At 42.7% G+C, this 19,083-nt stretch overlaps 1 protein-coding gene across 10 annotated transcripts in view; it reads right to left on the reverse strand.

Moving 5' to 3' along the window:
• The window catches only part of LRCH3 (leucine rich repeats and calponin homology domain containing 3), a 115,587-nt gene that overhangs the window by 82,293 nt on the left and 14,211 nt on the right, over positions 1 to 19,083 (reverse strand). For all 10 annotated transcript variants that reach the window (XM_087933704.1, XM_087933703.1, XM_087933700.1 and 7 more), the window contains exon 2: positions 2,180 to 2,324. In XM_087933704.1, coding sequence (XP_087789830.1) covers positions 2,180 to 2,324 — 145 coding nt within the window. The remainder of the gene's footprint in view (positions 1 to 2,179; positions 2,325 to 19,083) is intronic.

Genomic DNA, 19,083 nt, shown 5'->3' on the forward strand with positions numbered 1-19,083 from the left:
AATATCAAGCCAACGGCTGAGTTAATTTGGCCAGGTTATGAGTGCGAATTCATAGGAGAAGGCAATGATGGTAGGAACTGTCAGTGGAACAAGAAGGGGCAAGCAAAGGACACACTGGCTCGATCAACATCGCATCCGACGCAAAGTGGAACATCCAACAATTGAAAGAAGCGGGTTTGGCAGGGTAGCCTGGAGGCCACTTGCCTATAAAGTCACCACAAGTCGGACACAACTGAATGGTTAAAACAGAGGCCTCCAAACTTGGCCACTTTAAGACTTGTGCACTTCAACTCCCAGAATTCCCCAGCCAGCCCTGTCTGTTTCTTTTTCTCTTATCCCCCCAAAGAGCAGAGATTGCAGAGGAAGGGATTACAAGAGAGGAAGCTGTGCTGGCTGGGGAGAATTCTGGGAGTTGAAGTCCGCAAGTCTTAAAAGTTGCCACGGTTGGGGACCTCCAGGTAAAAACAGTAGAAACAGTGGGTTAAAAGTAAGAACCAGGAGGAAAAAAAATTGCATTTTGGTCGCATGTTTTTTGACCAATGTGTTTTATTATAACCTCCCTTCAACAGAGCGATGGGTGGCCTATAGGTTTTTAGCGTCATCATCATTTTAGCCATTGTCTATCCACTGCAGGATGAAGGTCTCTTCCTCATGTTCCAACCAATATGGCCCCAAGCTTCCTTTTGCTAATTGGACCTCCCCAATATTGGGCTGATGTCGTCGCTCCATTTTGTTCTATGTCTCTTTTGTGGATGCTTTCGATCAAACGGGATCCATTCTATGACTGCCTTGGCCCATCCGCCCTCAGTTCTTCTTGCTATGCGCCCAATCCGTTCCCATTTCAATTCTTTGACTCTCTTAATGATATGGCATACATGTGTTTATTATCTAACCTATGTGCAGGATGTCTTTCTATCTTGTCTTGTCATCTGCACCTCTTTAACTGTCTGGTTCAGTTCTGCAACTCAACAAGATAGACACAGACCTCAGAGAGTAATTAGGACTGCAGAAAAAACCATGGCTACCAACCTACCTTCCATGGAGGACCTGTATCCTGCACCCTGAGTCAAAAAGAGGGCTGTGAAAATATTTACAGACCTCTCACATCCCAGAAATAAACTGCGTCAACTCCTTCCCTCAAAACGACGCTATAGAGCAATGAACACCCAGAACTAGACACAAGGACTGTTTTTCCCCCGAACGCCATCACTCTGCTAAACAAATAATTCCCTCAACACTGTCCAACTATCTACTAAGTCTGAACTACTATTACTGTTAATCTTCTCATCACTCCTTATCGTCCATCCCCTCCCACTTGTGACTGTATGACTGCAACTTTGTCGCTTGTAACCTTATGATTTTTATTGACTGTTTCCTAGTATGATTTGATTGCTTATTCTACCCCATGACTATGATTAAGTGTCGCACCTGATGATTCTTGACTCTTGACGAATGTCTCTTTTCTTTTATGTACATTGAGAGCATTTGCACCAAAGACAAATCCCTTGTGTGTCCAATCACATTTGGCCAATAAAGAATTCTATTCTATTCTTGTAATGCCGAGCATGTATCTTTCTGTGGCTCTTTGCGCCACGCGTAGCTTTTGTATCAATTGTGAGGTTAGTGTCCATGGTTCACCAGCTTATGTTAGAGAAGGTAGCACACACTAGAGATCTAACAAGTAATAATTATAACCACCTTTGGTGAGCTCCAGTTTTATTTCATCAAGTGCCATCTAAGACATGAGTTCACCAAAGCTTATATGCCTTGCAATATAATTTGTCAGTCAGAAAAGGTACTATCAGACTGCAGGGTTGTGGTTTTTTTTGCTGTCACAGAATAACACAGCCTTCATCCTATGACACCTGCATTTAGCAGTAACCTGCAGTGATCTCAAGGAAAAATTCTGAACTCTTCACATTCGCCCACCATGTAGACACCAAGCAAATAGATAAAAAATGTAAGCTGGACAGCCAGATTTTTTTTTTTTGAAAGGGCAAGTTTTCAATTCATTGTAAGAACCGCTGATTCCCCTTGGAAAATGTGGTGGTTCATCTTCAATCAAGCCTTCTCCTTTCATGACAACGTGAAAATTCTGCTAGGCTCAACACTCTCCAGCTTGGGCAGTCAAGGATGGTCTGGGGGTGGGTGGGAGACAAGGGTGATAGGACGTGCTTACCTGATATTCAAAAATGTTAAGGACTGCAAGTTCAAAATGGCTTCTGGAATATAGCGAATGCAATTCTGGTACAAATTCAAGCTCTCGAGGGAAACGAAGAGACAGGCTTCTGGTGGCACCTCAGAGAGTCGGTTCCGTGATAAATCTTGAAAGAGAAGGAATAAACAGTATGAGATCCAGTCAAGTGAGAGTAAGAACATTAAGATAAAGATGGGATAACAATAACCATTAACGATAACAGTAGTAATAATAGGCTAAAGTGCTCTGGGAGTTTAAAATTCAAACAGGCAAGCACCTACCCCGTAACACCCCTGACTTAACAACTGTCAAAAAGAAGGACAACCAAAACTAGGTATAAAAAAAGATATGGAGGAATTTGGAATAGAAAGGGAACCCCAACAATCAGACCAAATTTTAACTGGTAAAGAAGAAAAATTTATCACTAGAACATATAATTATTTACTCCAAGTAGAAGTGGAGGAAGAAGTAGTTAAGGGCCCAATGACTGCTTGGGCACAAAATGTAGGTCATAGCATACAGTTAGAAGATTGGGAGAAAATTTGGACCAAGAACTGCAAATTAATGTTATCAACAACGTATAAAGAAAATTTAATCAGGATGTTTTATAGATGGCATTTGACACCGGCGAGATTGGCCAAAATATACCTGAAAATGAAACCGCAATGCTGGAAATGTAAGCTCAGACGGAACATGCTATCATATGTGGTGGCAATGGCCCAATGTTAAAAAATACTGGGAAAAATTGAAGAAATGGATAAGAGAAATTACAGGGCATGATACTGAATTTAAGCCAGAAACTTTTTTTATTGAGGCTGATTAAAGGAAACCTGAAGAAACTTATCCAATATGTTGTACAACCCATATTAACAGCAGCAAGACTGTTTCCCCAAACTGGAAAACAGATGATACCATATTTACGAAAATATGGTAATAAACAAAATACTTGATTGTGCCAAGATGGATAGGCTTACGAAAAAACTTAAAGGTAAAGAGGAGTCTGAGTTTTATAGGGTTTGGAAAATGTTATATATATATATACACACACACGTATGGCATTCGGCTTTGCTCGGGTATTTTCCCACGTTGTAGTAGCTGTGCTTTTAAAGTTGTAGCAACGTTTCAGCAGAATCTCATCTGCCATCAGAAGCCTGATGATGGAAGATGAGATTCTGCTGAAACGTCGCTACAACTTTAAAAGCACAGCTACTACGACGTGGGAAAATACCCGAGCAAAGCCGAATGCCATACATGTAAGTACCCGCGAAAACTTAAGAAAACACATATATGTGTGTGTGTGTGTGTGTGTGTGTGTGTGTGTGTGTGGTTAGATAAGAGAAATAAGTTTTGATATAAAAAAGAATTGTAAATATAAGTAATGCTTGACACAGAACTGTTAAAATGTAATTTTCATATGTATTTTGAAAATAAATAAAATTTACAAAAGAAAGACAACCGAGTCTGGATAGTGGATGTGGCAATATCTGGAGACAGCAGAATAGAAGAACTGGAGAAGATAATAAAATGCAAAGACCTGCAGATATCAGCAGAAGAACTATGGCAAAAGAAATAAAAAAGTAAGTGGTTTAATAGCAAAACATCTGGAGCACCACTTCAACCTCATCAAAGTTTCCATCAGTCAAATGGCAGCTTTGCTTGGGACAGCTTAAATCCTGCACTAATACTTTTCATGCCACCAAACCACAACACCTGCCTGTCTCAGGTCCTTGGGAAGGACTTGATTGATGGATAAAGATACCAAACCCAGGGTGATGAACCATAATAACAACTTCACAAAATAAAAAGACCCACAAATAGAAGTAGAACTACTGTGGCAAAAGAAAGCAAAGATGGTACCAATAGTGACAGGCACGTTGGGTGCAATTCCAAAACATCAGGAGCACCACTTGAACCCTAATGGCATTGACGCAATCCCCATCGGTCAATTGCAAAAGGCAGCTTGCCTCGGAACAGCTTCCATCCAGCAACAAGACCTTTAATAGTATTAAACAAGAACATCTGCCTTCTTAGGAAGGACTTGATAGGTGGACCAACATGCCAAAATCCAGTTTAAACATCTGCATTGCAGTCATACCATCGGCACTGACACAATCGTCAACAGTCAACTGCAAAAGGCATCTTGCCTCGGAACAGTTTCCACCCTGTGATGAGACCTCTGACCACATCAATCATCCACATATGCCCATCCCAGGTCCTTGAGAAGAACTCTGGACAGGCGGACAAAAATGCCAATTCCAGTCTAAACATGTGGTCAACTGTGCGAAGCACAATAATTCCATTCTACAATGAAATTTAGTTTTTTAAGTGGTCATCGTTAACATAATTACTATGGGCTGCAAGAAGAGGAAGTGTTTCCCAAAATAAAACAAATCACATTATAGTTTAGGTCAATATGGTAGATTTAGATTAAAAATAATAAAATTCACTCAGTGTAATCCAGCTTTCTCCAACAATATGCCCTGCATGTAAGCTAGAGACCACAATTCCTATCACCCTCAGGAAGCACAGCCAACAGATATTTTAAATTGATCTTAAAATCAATACTTTTGGCCAAGTTTTATAAAAGTTCAATGAAAGACAAGAGTCTGGACTGCCATTCCACCCATTCTTATGGATTTGAACACAAGGCAGCAAGGGGTTTTTCTGAATACAGATAGTCCTCGGCTTACAAAATGTTCATTTAGTGACTGTTCAAAGTTACAACAGCACTGAAAAATACCTAACTTAGGACCGTTCTTCACAGTTATGACCGCTGCAGCATCCCCACAGCCACGTGATTTACATTCGGAGGCTTGACAAGCGACTCACATTTACAATGGTCCCAGGGTCCCCTGTTGTGACCTTCTGACAAGCAAAGTCAACGGGGAAGCCACTTTAACAGCTGTGTGACTAACTTAACAACGGCAGTGATCCACTTAGCAACCGTGGCAAGAAAGGCTGTAAAATGGAATAAAATTTGCTTAACCAAGGCCTCGCTCAGCAACAGAAATGTTGGGCTCGATTGTGGCCTTAACTCAAGGATTTACCTTTATCCATTGTGTTTTGATGGACTAACTGTTCATACCCTGGCTGTTTTATTTGGTTTGGAACGGAGCAAACTCAGAATCTTACATTGGAGCCACTGAAATGAGTTTCGTTCGGGGCCCAAAACAAAACATGTTTCTAATTTCACGCTCACCCTTATTTTAGAGGCTGCACACTAGAGGCTTGGAAGAAGGGCTGTTGTGGATTTCAGTAGTTGGCAGGAGAAATACGTCAAATAAATAGATACTCATCTGCTTGTATGCTCCTCTCTCTCTCTCTCGTACCCCCGAGCTCACTCAATATTTTAGCCCAAATTCCAAATGATGTCGGCTTTCCTTCCTTCCTTTGATCCTTCCTGCCCCTCCTCCTTTTTTTTTTTCTATCCTTGTGCTATGCTGATCTTTTACAGACTTAAATAAAGTCTTCGCTGCTAAAGGCTCAAGGAAGAGGATTCGATATCTCTCATTCCCGTCTGGACCAGCAAGGCAAAGGATCCAATTGGGGAAAATTCTTGACTGGCCTGAGTATTTTCCTCTTTTTGTGTGGCAAGGGTTTAAACAAACTCTCTTGCAATAAATACTGCTTAGCTCCATGCTTGGAGGATTTCCTGAAATAGAAGAACTGGATGATCTCATGCCTTCCTTCTCACTGCTTAAGGTAGGAATGCTAGGATGGCTTCGAAAATACACAATTTAAATCCATTTCTGAAGCAACAGCGTTTCTCTAACCCACTCTTTTACTCTCTGTTTGCATCCAGCTGGAACAGGTAGTCCTCAACTTATAACTACAACTGAGCCCAGACTTCCTGCTGCTAGGCAAAACAGTTGCCACGTGAATTTTGCCTTGTTTTATGACCATTTTTTGCTTTGGTTGTTAAGTGAATCACTGCAGTTGTTAAGTAAGTCACACGGCCATTAAATGAATCTGGCTTCCCCCCCCATTGACTTTACTTGTGGGACACTGCGACCGTCATAAATACGAGCCAGTTGCCAAGCTTCCAAATTTTGATCAGGTGACCTTGGGGATGTGCTGCAACGGTCATAAGTGTGAAGAATGGTCACTTTTTTCCAGTGCTGTTGTAATTTCAAATGTCACTAAGTGAACTGTTGTAAGTCAAGGACCTTTCCCAGATACTATCCCAGAACGTTAATTACTAGAAGAAATTAAAAAAGGTCTCTCAGATATTTCTTTCTCAAAAGCTGCAGAAGAACCAAAGATTACTTTTAAATCAAAATGTACAGTATTTTCGCTGCCAACAAATGAATAGCTTATGCCACAGATGTGTAAGATTCCACATTTCACTTTATGTTTTTATTTATCCTGGTTTTTTTTTTAAAGTTGCATTCTTGCGCTATGAAGTGAAATTCTCAAGGACTCCGGCACACAAACATACACGCACAAACACACACAAACTATTTCAAGGACACCGTTTCAGAAGAAATGCCCGTTTGCTGGCTTCAATTATAGCAAGGCCTGTGAACTCAGGACAAAATTTGCAAACAGGCCATTAAGCGCTGTTTGCAAAAGCCACATTTCTGGAAAACATATTCAGGCTGCTGTTTGGGGGAATAGATGCATCCCAGATGAGAAACAACAGTCCAGGCAAACTTTGGCTAAAGTTTGCTGTGAGTTTTCACTCGTAAGAGAAAGCAAATTATTTTTGCCAAGGTAAAAAAAAAAGTCCAAGGAAGACGCTGTGGGGCAGTTTGAGATGTTCTACTAGGGACAAAAAGGCTGCTCATGTTTATTCAGCCACTGTATTCAAATATCTCCCTGAAAATTTAGATACATCCCTTGGGGACATTCATTTGAGGCAATTGCAACTACAGGTATTTCTCGACTTACAACAGTTCATCGGGTGACCACTCAAAGTTACAACGGCACTGAAAAAAAAGAGACTTCTGACCGTTTTTCCACACTTATGACCATTGCAGCAACCCCGTAGGCACGTGATGAAAATTCAGATGCTTGGCAACTGTCTCATATTTATGACGATTGCAGTGGTCCGGGGTCATGTGATCAGCTTTTGTGACCCTCTGACAAGCAAACTCAATGGGGAACGCAGATTCACTTAACAATTATAGCAATAGCACTTACACACTGCTTTGCAGTGCTTTTACAGCCCTCTCTAAGCGGTTTGCAGAGTCAGCATATTTGCCTCCAATAATCTGGGTCCTCATTTTACTCACCTCGGAAGGCTGGAAGGCTGAGTCAACCTCGAGCCTGGTGAGATTTGAACTGCCAAATTGCAGGCAGCCAGCAGCCGGCAGAAGTAGCCTGCAGTACTGCATTCTAGCCACTGCGTCACTGCGGCTCATTCAATAATAGCAAGAGCATAATAGCAATAATAGCAAGAGGGAAGAAGAAAAAGTGGAACTAGCAAGAGCACTTACACTTATATACCGCTTTACAGTGCTTTTACAGCCCTCTCTAAGTCAGGCTTGTCCAACCCACGGCCCGCACGTGGCCCAGGTCAGCTCGTAATGCGGCCCAGTGCCCACCCCAACCTTCGTGCAAGAGGACGAGCCAGTGAGGAGGAGGAGAGGCCGAGGCGAGGCCAGCGCCATGCCAAGCAGCAACAGAAAAGGCGGGCGCCGTCAGAGCGCTCCTCGTGCCGAGGCAGCCACAGCCCAAGAGTCCCGCTCCGCCACCTCCTGCTGTTGCCGCCGCTGCTGCACCGAGCCTCCCGGTCCGCGCCTTCCAGTCCTGCCGCATCCAGCCGGGCCATTTGCAGGAGGAGAGGTAGGCGCGAGGTGGGCGAGCGTTCTCCCCCCCCCCCGCGCGTTCCTTTTTCCCTGGTTGACTATTTTTTATGATATCTTATGAAAAAAGTGTTTTCTATGGTTTTTGGGGATGATCAGGTATCGTTACTGTTATTTTATTTTATGTGCGGCCCAAACCAAATTTTCATCTTCTGATGTGACCCAGAAGGTGAAAGGTTGGACAAGCCTGCTCTAAGCGGTTTGCAGAGTCAGCATATTTGCCTCCAACAATCTGGGTCCTCATTTGACCCCACCTCGGAAGGATGGAACCTTAAGCCTGGTGAGATTCGAACTGCCAAATCGCAGGCAGCCGGCAGAATAGCCTGCAGTACTGCACCCTAACCACTGCGCCACCACGGTTTATTAACTATGTTAATAACTTAACAAATGCAGTAATTCACTTAGCAACTGTGAAATCGTAAAATGGGGGCAAACCCACTGAACAATACGTTTCACTTAGCAACATAAATTTTGGACTTAATTATGGTCGTAAGGTTGCAATAATAGCTCCATTCCTTTCCGGTGTCTTAACTAACAAGTGCTTGCTGTTTCCATTGATCATCCACGCATTATTGGGGTGTCAAGGATGTAGTCATCATGTCTACTTCACAGATGGGAATGTGAAAAACACTAAGGACGCTAGTTTTATTTTGGAAACAACAAAAACTATCAAGAAATTATCAGAAAAGCCAGGTCTTTAAGTTTTGCCCAACTACCCTCACAAAAGCCACCAATGGTAAATAAAAGGGATAAATTGATCTATAAACATCTAAGGGTGCAGTTCCAAGTTTCCGGATCCTGGGATGCTCTTTTTTTAAAAAAAAAAATAGACAAGGGTCACACAATGTGCCTCTACAGCCCTGGAAAGATTTTACCATTTAACAATATCCCTGCAGCTTGCAAGATCTTTCAAGCTAAGATACAGGTAGTCTGTCAACTGTGAACTGAACCTGGCTGCGGCCATTTTGGAGGCTTCGGGGTGCCACAGTGGGAAGAAGGGATGGGGGGGGGCATAGTTTGATGAGGGTTTGTAGCCAAAACAAAATAGTTTCCTGTGGAAACCAAGGTCATTCCAACAGATGGCTGGGGGGAGGAGGAATCCAGTTACCATGCAACCAGTCAGCACCTTGATTGGTCAATGTGACTGATTGTTTGGGGAAAGGGGGAAGACTTTCACTTTTTAATCAGGGTGCGGAAACTTTCGGAATCGGTTTTCACCAGTTTGTGCTGAAATGATATCTCCAATCAAACTGTTCTTTGAGAAACTTGCCTGCCTTGGAGTTCTGCTTTCTGTGGAGTTATTACTTCGAACCCTGACATAGTCCTTGATTTACAACAATTTGTTTAGTGACCGTTACGTTCCCACTGTTAACCCTGAAGCTGATCCGACTGAGGCCATTTTGAGGCTTCAGTGTTGGAGGAAGCTAAGGGATACGGAGGAGGGAAGATAGCTGGGGTTTTGTAGTCAAAACAAAATACTTTCTCCTGGGAGCCAAGGACATTCTCACAAGGAGGTTGGAGAGAGGAGGAGTGAAGTTGCTAAGCAACCGGACAACACTGTGATTGGACCCCATGATTGATTGATTGGGGTAGGGGAAAAAACTTTTACTTTTAAGGTGAAAACTGTGGGAATCTTCAGAGTTGGTTTTCAGCAGCCTATGCCAATATGATAGACCCAATGAAATTGTTCTTTGAGGAATTTACCTGCCTTGGAGTTCTATTTGCTATGGGTGTATTACTTGGAATCTGATATTTACAACTTTGCAAAGTTTAACATTCTTGAAACCACCCCGAAGAAAATTTATTAGAGCCATATTGATGGTCCCAACAAGTGCTATCTTACTGTGGAAACAGGTGTGGGTCCGTTGAATAGGATAAAGTGAATCTGGTGGATAGTTGAACTGAACTACAGGTTCACCACCTGACAAATGTTTTTAATTTTTTTTTAAACTCAAAAGGAAGACTTGATGGACCAATAGATATAGATATTTAACAGAATAACACAGGGTTTTTAAAGGCACTTTTTTCAGTGCTGTTGTGACCTCGAACAGTCACTAAATGAGTGGTTGTAAATGGAGGACTACCTGTATGTAATCTTCGTAACTTCAACTGCTTTGTATGATCTTTTTTTACGTTTTGATTGTACTGTAAGATGTCCAGAATCACTGAATCAGTGAAAAGGGCAGCATAAACATTTAATGAATACATAAGTAAATAAATGAATTCTACTTCATTACTAACTGGATGCTAAGTGGCCGCAGTTGTGAAGCCAATCCTACCCTGAAAAATTACATATTTCAGGCCATTTCTCCAAGGTTGAAGATTTATAGTCTTTCCTGCTCCTTAACGAATTCCAGCAAAACCTTCTATTAAGCTAGTAAATCACCCGTCATTCAGTTCAGGCTCCCAGCCAAGGAGAGTCCAAGCAAATTTCTTTTTCAGGAAAAAGAAAAAAGGACGGAGCCAAGATGGCTAAAATAAGCTGAACTAAATAAATAAAAGGCTGCAGCAGGAAAGTTAGCCGTCTGCCTCATCTGGCTTACAAACTTTAGTATGACTAAATGAACGATTTTTAGAGGAACAGATCAGCCTTGGCTATTTTTAAATATTTTACAGAAATCTCAATTGCTTTGCCATTTGCAGAAAGAAGGCTCAGGAATCTTACGGTAATGCAGGAAAAATCTCTCCTGGTGAGTGCATTTTCTTCTTAATATCCATGCCTCGGTAGAGTGTGTGAGTGTGCGCGTGTGTACACACACGCATGCAGGATTTAAAATTAGACACTGGGAAGGAATTTTTTTTAAAGAGGTTTCCATGCGTTTGCTTATGTAAAGCTACACACAAAATTAATGGAAGCAACTGTCATGGAGATAAACCCATTAATTCTTCAAAAGGAAGTCTAGCAAACGCTTAGAACAAAGTCCTTAAAATCAAAGCCATGGAGGAGACCATCTCTGACCCACATCTTGTGAGGTTTTAGTTGTACTATATATAGCCTTGTTGCTTACAGAAAGTGCAGTCATGTGCAGACGGTTTGGTGTAGTGGTTAAATGTTGGCCAAGCTAGGACACTGTGAGTTCTAATCCTGCCTTATGGATGAGAGCCAGCTGGCCACTTACCAGGAGATGGGGAGTTCTAGCCCCATCTTAGGCAAGAAAGCCGAAGGGTGACTTGAAGCCAATCACCAGGAGACAGGGAATGCTAGTCTTGGCTTAGGTATGAAAGCTGGCTGGATGACTATGGGCCTTTCACCAAGAGATGCTGAGTTCTAATCCTGCCTTATGGGTGAGAACCAGTTGGGTGACTTTGAGCCAATCACCAGGAGATGGGGAGTTCTAGTCCTGCCTTAGGTATAAGAGCTAGTTGGGCGACTTTGAGCCAATGGTTAGGAGGTAGTGAGTTCTAGTCCAGCTTTTTGGCTGACTTTGGGCCAAAGGAAACGGTGAGTTCTAGTCCCACCTTAGGCATAAAAGCTGGCTGGGGGACTTTGGTCCAGTCAATCTCTCAACTCAGCCCACCTCAAAGGATTGATATGGCCAAAACAAAGAGAAGGGAACATTATGTATGCTTACCATCTTGAACTACTTATCAAATAATAAAGGCGGGATGAATACCTAATAATAGATACATACGGTGCTTTTTTTCATTTAGGTGTACAGATGCACGTCAACTCTAACGCACGTGAAGTCTACCGTAAAGCCTAAATGTTTAAATCCATGTGCCTGTTATAAAAGACATGTGGATTACACACGATGAAGAGAGAGAAGAGCTTTAGCAGATTACGGCAAAGCAACTTGGAGGATCTAACGAAGACCACCGTTGTGCTGGAGCGGTCGTTTGAGGGACGGCTGCCAAATCAGACTTTCTTCGCCGTATTAAATATCAACCGATTAAATCTGTTCACAGGTTGAAGAAGGCAACTTGAGCACCTGTCACAACAATGACATCATTTTCAGCCTGTTCAAATATTATGATAAAAAACGGTTTCCATAGGCAGATCCTTTTCTCTTCTCCAGAATCCTTGCGAAGACCCTAACAAAAGCTTCGGCTTCTGTTTTCAATCAGCAGCCGTTCCATTTTGCTCAAATCAATACCTGCAGTTAAACTCAACCCTATTTGGTTGAAAAGAACCAACTTCAAGGCACAGGCTAGGGTTTGTTTTTTTATTTAAAAAAAAAGGTATTGTCCCGAACGAAGATGCTTATATGAAAGAGCCCAACTGTATACAGGGAGTCCTTGACTTACAACAGTTCATTTAGGGACCATTAGAAATTACAGAAAGTGGACTCGGAGGACTATGCAATCTGGCACAAATGGTATGAATGGATAGAGAACAGATATAAGATGTGAAGACTAACTGTAAGAGACCTTAAGAAAGTGATTTGTAAATATGTAAAATATATAGGAATATATGATAGAATTAATTATTGATAAAGATAATAGTTATTGGTAGTTGTATATTAAATGTATTAAGACTTATAAGCTAACAATATTTATAGATGTCAAAATGCTGTTGAAAATGTGACTATGATTTGAGTTGTATTGGTGAAAAACACCATAAAAATCTATTAACAAAAAAGAAAAGAAATTACAGCGGCACGGAAGGGACAGCTTTTAACAGTTACAACCTGTAATCCCCATGGTCACATGATCAAAATTCAGGTGTTTGGCAACCGGTTCGCACTTATGACCATTGCAGTGTGCCACGGTCATGTGATCACATTTTGCGACCTTCTGACAAGCCAAGTCCATGGGGAAGCCAGGTTCACTGAACAAGCATGTTTCTAATTTAACAACTGCAGGGATTCACTTCACCAATGTGGCAAGAAAGGTCGTCAAATGAGGCAAAACTCACTTAAACCAGTTTCTTACTTTGCAACCTAAATTCTGGGTTTAATTGCTGTCATAAGTCAAGGACTACTTGTATTCGAAAAGAAGCCAAGAGGAATATTGCTACGCAGATGACTCCAGGACCCTATGCCCACTACACAGAAGTCCAGGTCAAGCATTTACAGGTCCTCCCTGACTTACAACCATTCGTTCAGTGACTGTTTGAAGTTACAGTGAGGCTGAAAAAACTTACTTACGACCGATCCTCACGCTTACAACCTTCGTAGCATTTCCACAGACGCCTAATCCAAATTCAGGTGTTTGGTAATGGGAACGTATTTACAACTGCTGCAGCATCCTGGGGTCCCCCTTTGCGACCTTCACGGTCAGCTTCTGACATGCAAAGTCAACAGGGGAACGACGGATTTGCTTAGGGACTGCTAGTTTCACTTAATGACTGCCGTGATTTACTCAACAATCCTGGCCCAAAAAAGGTTGTAAAATCAGGCATGGTTTACTCCACAATTTCCTTGCTTAGCGATGGAGGGGAGGGGTTTTCTTTTAAAATTATTTTAATATTACTGTGTATTATTTTTTCCATGTTGTGTTTTTTATTGTCTGTAAGCCGCCTAGAGTCACTTGGAGTGAGTAGGCGGCTACACAAATTCTCCAAATAAGTAAATAAATGGAAATTCTGTCCCCAGCTGTAGTCATAAAGCGAGAACTACCTGTAGCTACCGACCTCCAATCACAGGTAATGATCCTGATGTATAGGTCTTAGGGAGGCTGGACATACCACAAGCCCCCACACGCATAGACGTAAGACACACATGCAATTAGTAAACTGAGTTTATTCCAAAAGTGACAAAGAGGCAATCAAATTCACTGAAGCAGTCCATGGTACAACTAACCTGGGGGGGGGGGAAATCCATCTGAACTACTACATCCCAAACCAAAACCCACCAAGACTGGAGAAGAAGGAAGAATATTAAACTGCTTCATCCCATAGTTGAAAGAATGATACGTATCCACGGCAGGAACGTTTGTGCAACGCTGCGGTTAACTGTTGGGCTGGCACAAGGGAGCCCCAGTTAATGTCCATCCTCAGCCACGAAAGCTTCTTAGGAGTCTTCTGGCCACGTATTTGCTTTCAGAACAACCTATCCCACCGGTTTGCTGTGCATAAGGTGGGGAAGGGGTGGGGGGTTGAGAGAAATACAGTATCTAGGACAGTGATGGCGAACCTTTTTGTTGTGGTGTGCTGAAAGTGCACGCGCCCCGGCACCCACGATGCAATGTGCCCTGCCCCCTGCGCATGCGCATAACACCCCTGTTCCTTTACCTGCACTGTGCATGCTCACGCCTCCCAGCTGATTTTCGGTCCGTTTTGAGGCCATTTTCGCCCTCCCAGAGGCTCGAGGGAAGCCTCCGCAGCCTCGGGAGGCTGAAAAATGGGCTTTCTGGAAATACCGGAAGTGCCCGTTTTCAGCCTCCGGAGAGCCTCTGGAGGCTAAAACGGGCCCATTTCGGCACTTCCGATATTTCCGGAAGGCCTGTTTTTCGGCCTCCCGAGGCTGCGGAGGCTTCCCTGGGAAGGTGCAGGCATGCGCAATGCAGGTAAGTTGGGCTGGGGTTCACATGCCCGCACAAATGGCTTTGCGTGCCACCTGTGGCGCACATGCCATAGGTTCCCCATCACGGATCTAGGACATCCTGAGCTCCTATCTGAAAGGAAGGATATAAATCTAACAAATAATTAAGGATCCACTGACATTTGGGTATCCAAAGGAGCATTCCAGATTATTAAGGGCTGGAGACTAAAACATATGATTGCAGGAATTGGATGTGTCTAGTCTAATGAAAAGAAGGAGTCGGGGTGACATGATAGCAGGGTTCCAATATCTGGGGGGGAGGATGCCACAAAGAAGGAGTTCATCTATTCTCCAAAGCACATGACGGCAAGAAAAGAAACAACGGATGGAAACTCATCAAGGAGAGAAGCAACCAGGAACGAAAGAGAAACTTCCTAAGAGTGAAGACAATTCACCAGTGGAACTGCTTTGCCTTCAGAAGTTGTGGCTGCTCCATCCATGGAGGTTTTTAACAAGAGGCTGGACAGCCGTTTGTCTGGAATGGTACAGTGTCTTCTGATTGAACAGAGGGTTGGACTAGATGAGCTCGAAGGCCCCTTCCAACTCTGTTATTCTATAGCACTTAAGACTTCTATAATGCCTCACAGGCCTTTTACAGCCCACTTTGAGTGGTTTACAGAATCAGCATACTGCCTGTCTATAAATATCAAAGGAATAGAAGGGCTTCAATCCATACCAGAATTTTATCCCCCATGCTGGCTCCATACAGTGCACACTGGTGACCTGTAAGGTCACAAAATTGCCTTCTTTTACTGTAGACTCTGCGTAATGTCTTCCAAAGAATAGCAAGTATTGACAAGAAGCGTCAGAGGCCTGGGATCTAATGATCTTCTGAGGACTCCATTTGTCCCGCTGACATAATCTTTTATAGAATAGGTTCCATTATAGTTTATTTCTCCTGCCTTCCCTCATCAGGCCAGCTTTCAAAAGACAATTAGCAGACTTCCAGAAGAGAAATGGAATGGGGCCAACTTACTATTATAGCGCATACAAAATAAATCAATATCCTGACATGAATTAAAACAGACCAGACAAGCATTCGGGAAACCATGTCCAATCAGCAATCAGCCACTGCTAACTAAAGCTCAAATTCAGACAATTAAATTGCAAAGATCGTCTTCGAGGAACAGCTCAAAGACCATGACTAGTTAAATAACTGCCAGCATCTTGTATTGATTTTAAAACTCCCATTTTGACTTTAAATACCATAAACCAAAGCACGGCTTTGATGAGATCAATTGACTGTGGAAGTCCATTTTGATAATCAGCCGTTATTAACAATAAACGGAGCCCTCAAATATGTCAACATCATTTAAAAGACTCTGGATTGGGAAGCAACATAAGAAACAATTCATTTCTACTTTTTGCAATGGCCATATGTGCAATGCCCAGTTTTTTTGGGGGGGAGAGGAATTACACCTTTAAAGACTGTCTTCTTATATGTATAAGCCTATGCAAAGTCAGTGCTATCCATGACAGTGTTTCTCAACCTTGGCCATTTTAAGATCCGTGGACTTCAACTCCCAGAATTACCCAGGCAGCATGGCTGGTTGGGGAATTCTGGGAGTTGAAGTCCACCTGTCTTAAAGAGGTCATGGTGGACAAACAATGCAGTAAGATCTTTCTTCTTCAAAGAAGATATTTACAACGGCAAGTATGTTATCCTTACCTAGAGAATTTCCTTTGCTATTAGCAATCAGGACCAACTCTAATGTATTATTTATTTGTTTGTTCAATTTCTATAGTCACCCAATTCAATGAAGTGACTCTGATCCAAATTCTAAGTCGAGGTCCCCAAACTTGGCAAACTTAAGTCTTGTGGACTTCAACTCCCAGACTTCTCCAGCCAACATACCTGGCTGGAGAATTCTGGGAGTTGAAGTCCACAAGTCTTAAAGTTGCAAAGTTTGGAGATCTAACCTTATTTACCCACTATCGCTATTATTTTATTCATTCATTTCAGTTTATATGCTTACCTATCAGGTAACAAAATTCTGGGCAGTCCTAACATTTAAAAAAAAACAACGAAGAGATACACATTATTTAAAAAAAACAAAAACTAACGGTGGAGAGAAGAAACACAACGGGGTGTGCAAATACACATCTCACATCTCCCCACAGGGCAAGGATCAAAATTCACTTGACATAAACATTAACGCAATGACGGCCCGTGGAAGATCCTGGCTCGATGCCCCGAGGAATCTTAATTTATCTTTAGTTATACAGCATTATTCACTGCTTTAAACTTTAGATCAGAACATCATTTATCCTTCTGCCTTATATGTACAAGCGTGGCTCCCAAAGCTGCTGTAGGTTGCGTCGAACGTTTTAGCATAAAAAAGCATTTCAAAGGTTTTTTTTTTAAAAAAATGGACAGAAGCTCACCCTTTCATCGTCTTTCAAGCAAAAGTCAAAAGCTAATAGTCAACCTCAGAATAACGGACTGGTTCTTATGTGAATTATGAGCCAATTCAGACAAACCACAACTGCAAGTTTCCTGTGCCTGATATCCATTGGGCCATTCATAAGAAAAGGGAATAGGGAGTGTTGTTCTTTTGACTTGTGACATGGCGCCTGACAGAGAGGCGGGGAAATAGAGTTTCTTTTAAGCCTTTTTTTTTTTTAAAGAAAAATAATAGCCAAGTAAGATTTCCGTATAATTAATTGATGTTTGTAGTGTTTTTCCTATGTCTAGAAATGACCCTGATTATTTAGTTCTCTAAATCCTATTTTAGCATTCTCTATAGCAGGGGTGTCAAACTCGCAGCCCGCGGGCCAATTGCGGCCCACAGGACGATATCCTGTGGCCCCCACCGTGATATGAAAGTATAATATTAGTGCGGCCCGCAGGAGGAACAGACCTCTGAAGGAAGTCCCGCCCGCCGTTCCTCGTCGTGGCTTCTTCTACGCCCTGAACTTTAACAAGTCCGAGTACAGGTCCAGACTTACTGATGATCATCTTCAAGCCATAACTGAGGGTCTCAAGTGCCTCCTCTCTCAAGCCAAATGTGGCTCAGATATGTGAGAGGAAGCGTTGTCAAGTCTCTGGCAGCAAGGAGTAAGCCGGAGAAGCCACGTTCTGAGGAACTGTCCATGATCCTCATTCAATGTTCAGGACAGTTCGTGTATTGGAGAAATCATTAACTGTTGATGACATTTGAGGATATTTTTTTAACAACGTTTTTTTTGTGGAATCCCTTATGCGGCCCAGCCTCCCCCAGCCTCTGCCTCCAGCGGCCCCCAGGTAAATTGAGTTTGAGACCCCTGCTCTATTGCAAGGGTCTTCAAACATGGCAAGTTTAAGACTTGTGGACTTTCAACTCGCAGAATTCCTGAGCTAACATGACTGGAGGAGGAATTTTGGGAGTTGAAGTCCACCAGTCTTAAAGCTGTCAAGTTTGAAGACCCCTGATCTATAGGTAGCAGAGATATTCAGCAGGTTCTGACCGGTTCTGGAGAACTGGCGGAAATTTTGAGCCGTTTGGAGAACTGGCAAATCCCACCTCTGACTGGCCCCGCCAGCCCCATCTATTCTCCGCCTCAGCTGATCCCAGCTGATCGGCTGGGTCTCCTTTTGTTGCCCCGCACAGGAGAACAGAGCTGGAAAGCAGGTTAGTGGGATGGGGAGGGAATGGGGAATTTTGCAGTATCCTTCCCCTGCCACGCCCACCAAGCCACGCCCACAGTTGTAAAAAAAAAATAATGAATCCCACCACTGATTGGTAGTCCTCGACTTACGACCACAATTGAACCAAATTTTTCCTTTCCCAAGCAAGACAGTTGTTGAGTTTTGCTGCATTTTACACTCTTTCTCACCACAGTTAAGGGACTCACTGCAGCCGTTAAGTTAGTAACACTGTTGTTAAGTGAATCTGGCTTCCCCATTGACTTTGCTGGTCAGAAAGTCCCAAAAGGGGATCATGTGACCACCACCCCCAGGACACTACAAGCGTCCTAAGCACATGCCAGTTGTCAAGCACCTGAATCCTGTCAAGCATTTTGATCAAATGATCACGGGGATGCTGCAACAGACGTTAAGTGTGAAAAATGGTCATAAGTAACCTTTTTCCAGCGCTGGGATTAACATCGAACGCTCACTAAATGAGTGGCTGAAAGTTGAGGATTAGCTGTGCTGATCACTTAATCCTAAGGACTGAGTTGCCAATCTCAACTATGGCTGCTAAACGAGAACTACTATTGTGTTGTATTCCATTTCTAACCCCAACATAAATATGATTGGATGGATGGATGGACGGATGGACGGATGGATGGACGGACCCCACTGAAATTCATTGCACAGCCACATTTGAAGAGAATCCTGCTGGCTGACAACTAACACACTCAAGGTCATGCCCAGGGAAAATGTGAGATAATTACAGTTTTAAGGAAGCTAGGATGCAGAAGGAGATGTTTTTTCCCCCCTGGTAAAAGGCACGATTATGCAAAGATAGCAAAACTCAGGAGGAGTCTCATAATAACCTTTCTAACCAATCTTATTCACAGGCATGCCCTTTTCAGTTCCTCATTCAGATTTTTTCTGGCGGACGCCAAAACTCTTGCTACCTATGCAAAGATACCTGGCTGATTTATGATACTG

This window comes from Pseudonaja textilis, chromosome 4 (genome assembly GCF_049901715.1).
Source record: "Pseudonaja textilis isolate UNSWEBS1 chromosome 4, rPseTex1.2, whole genome shotgun sequence".
Classification (NCBI taxonomy): Eukaryota; Metazoa; Chordata; class Lepidosauria; order Squamata; family Elapidae; genus Pseudonaja; species Pseudonaja textilis.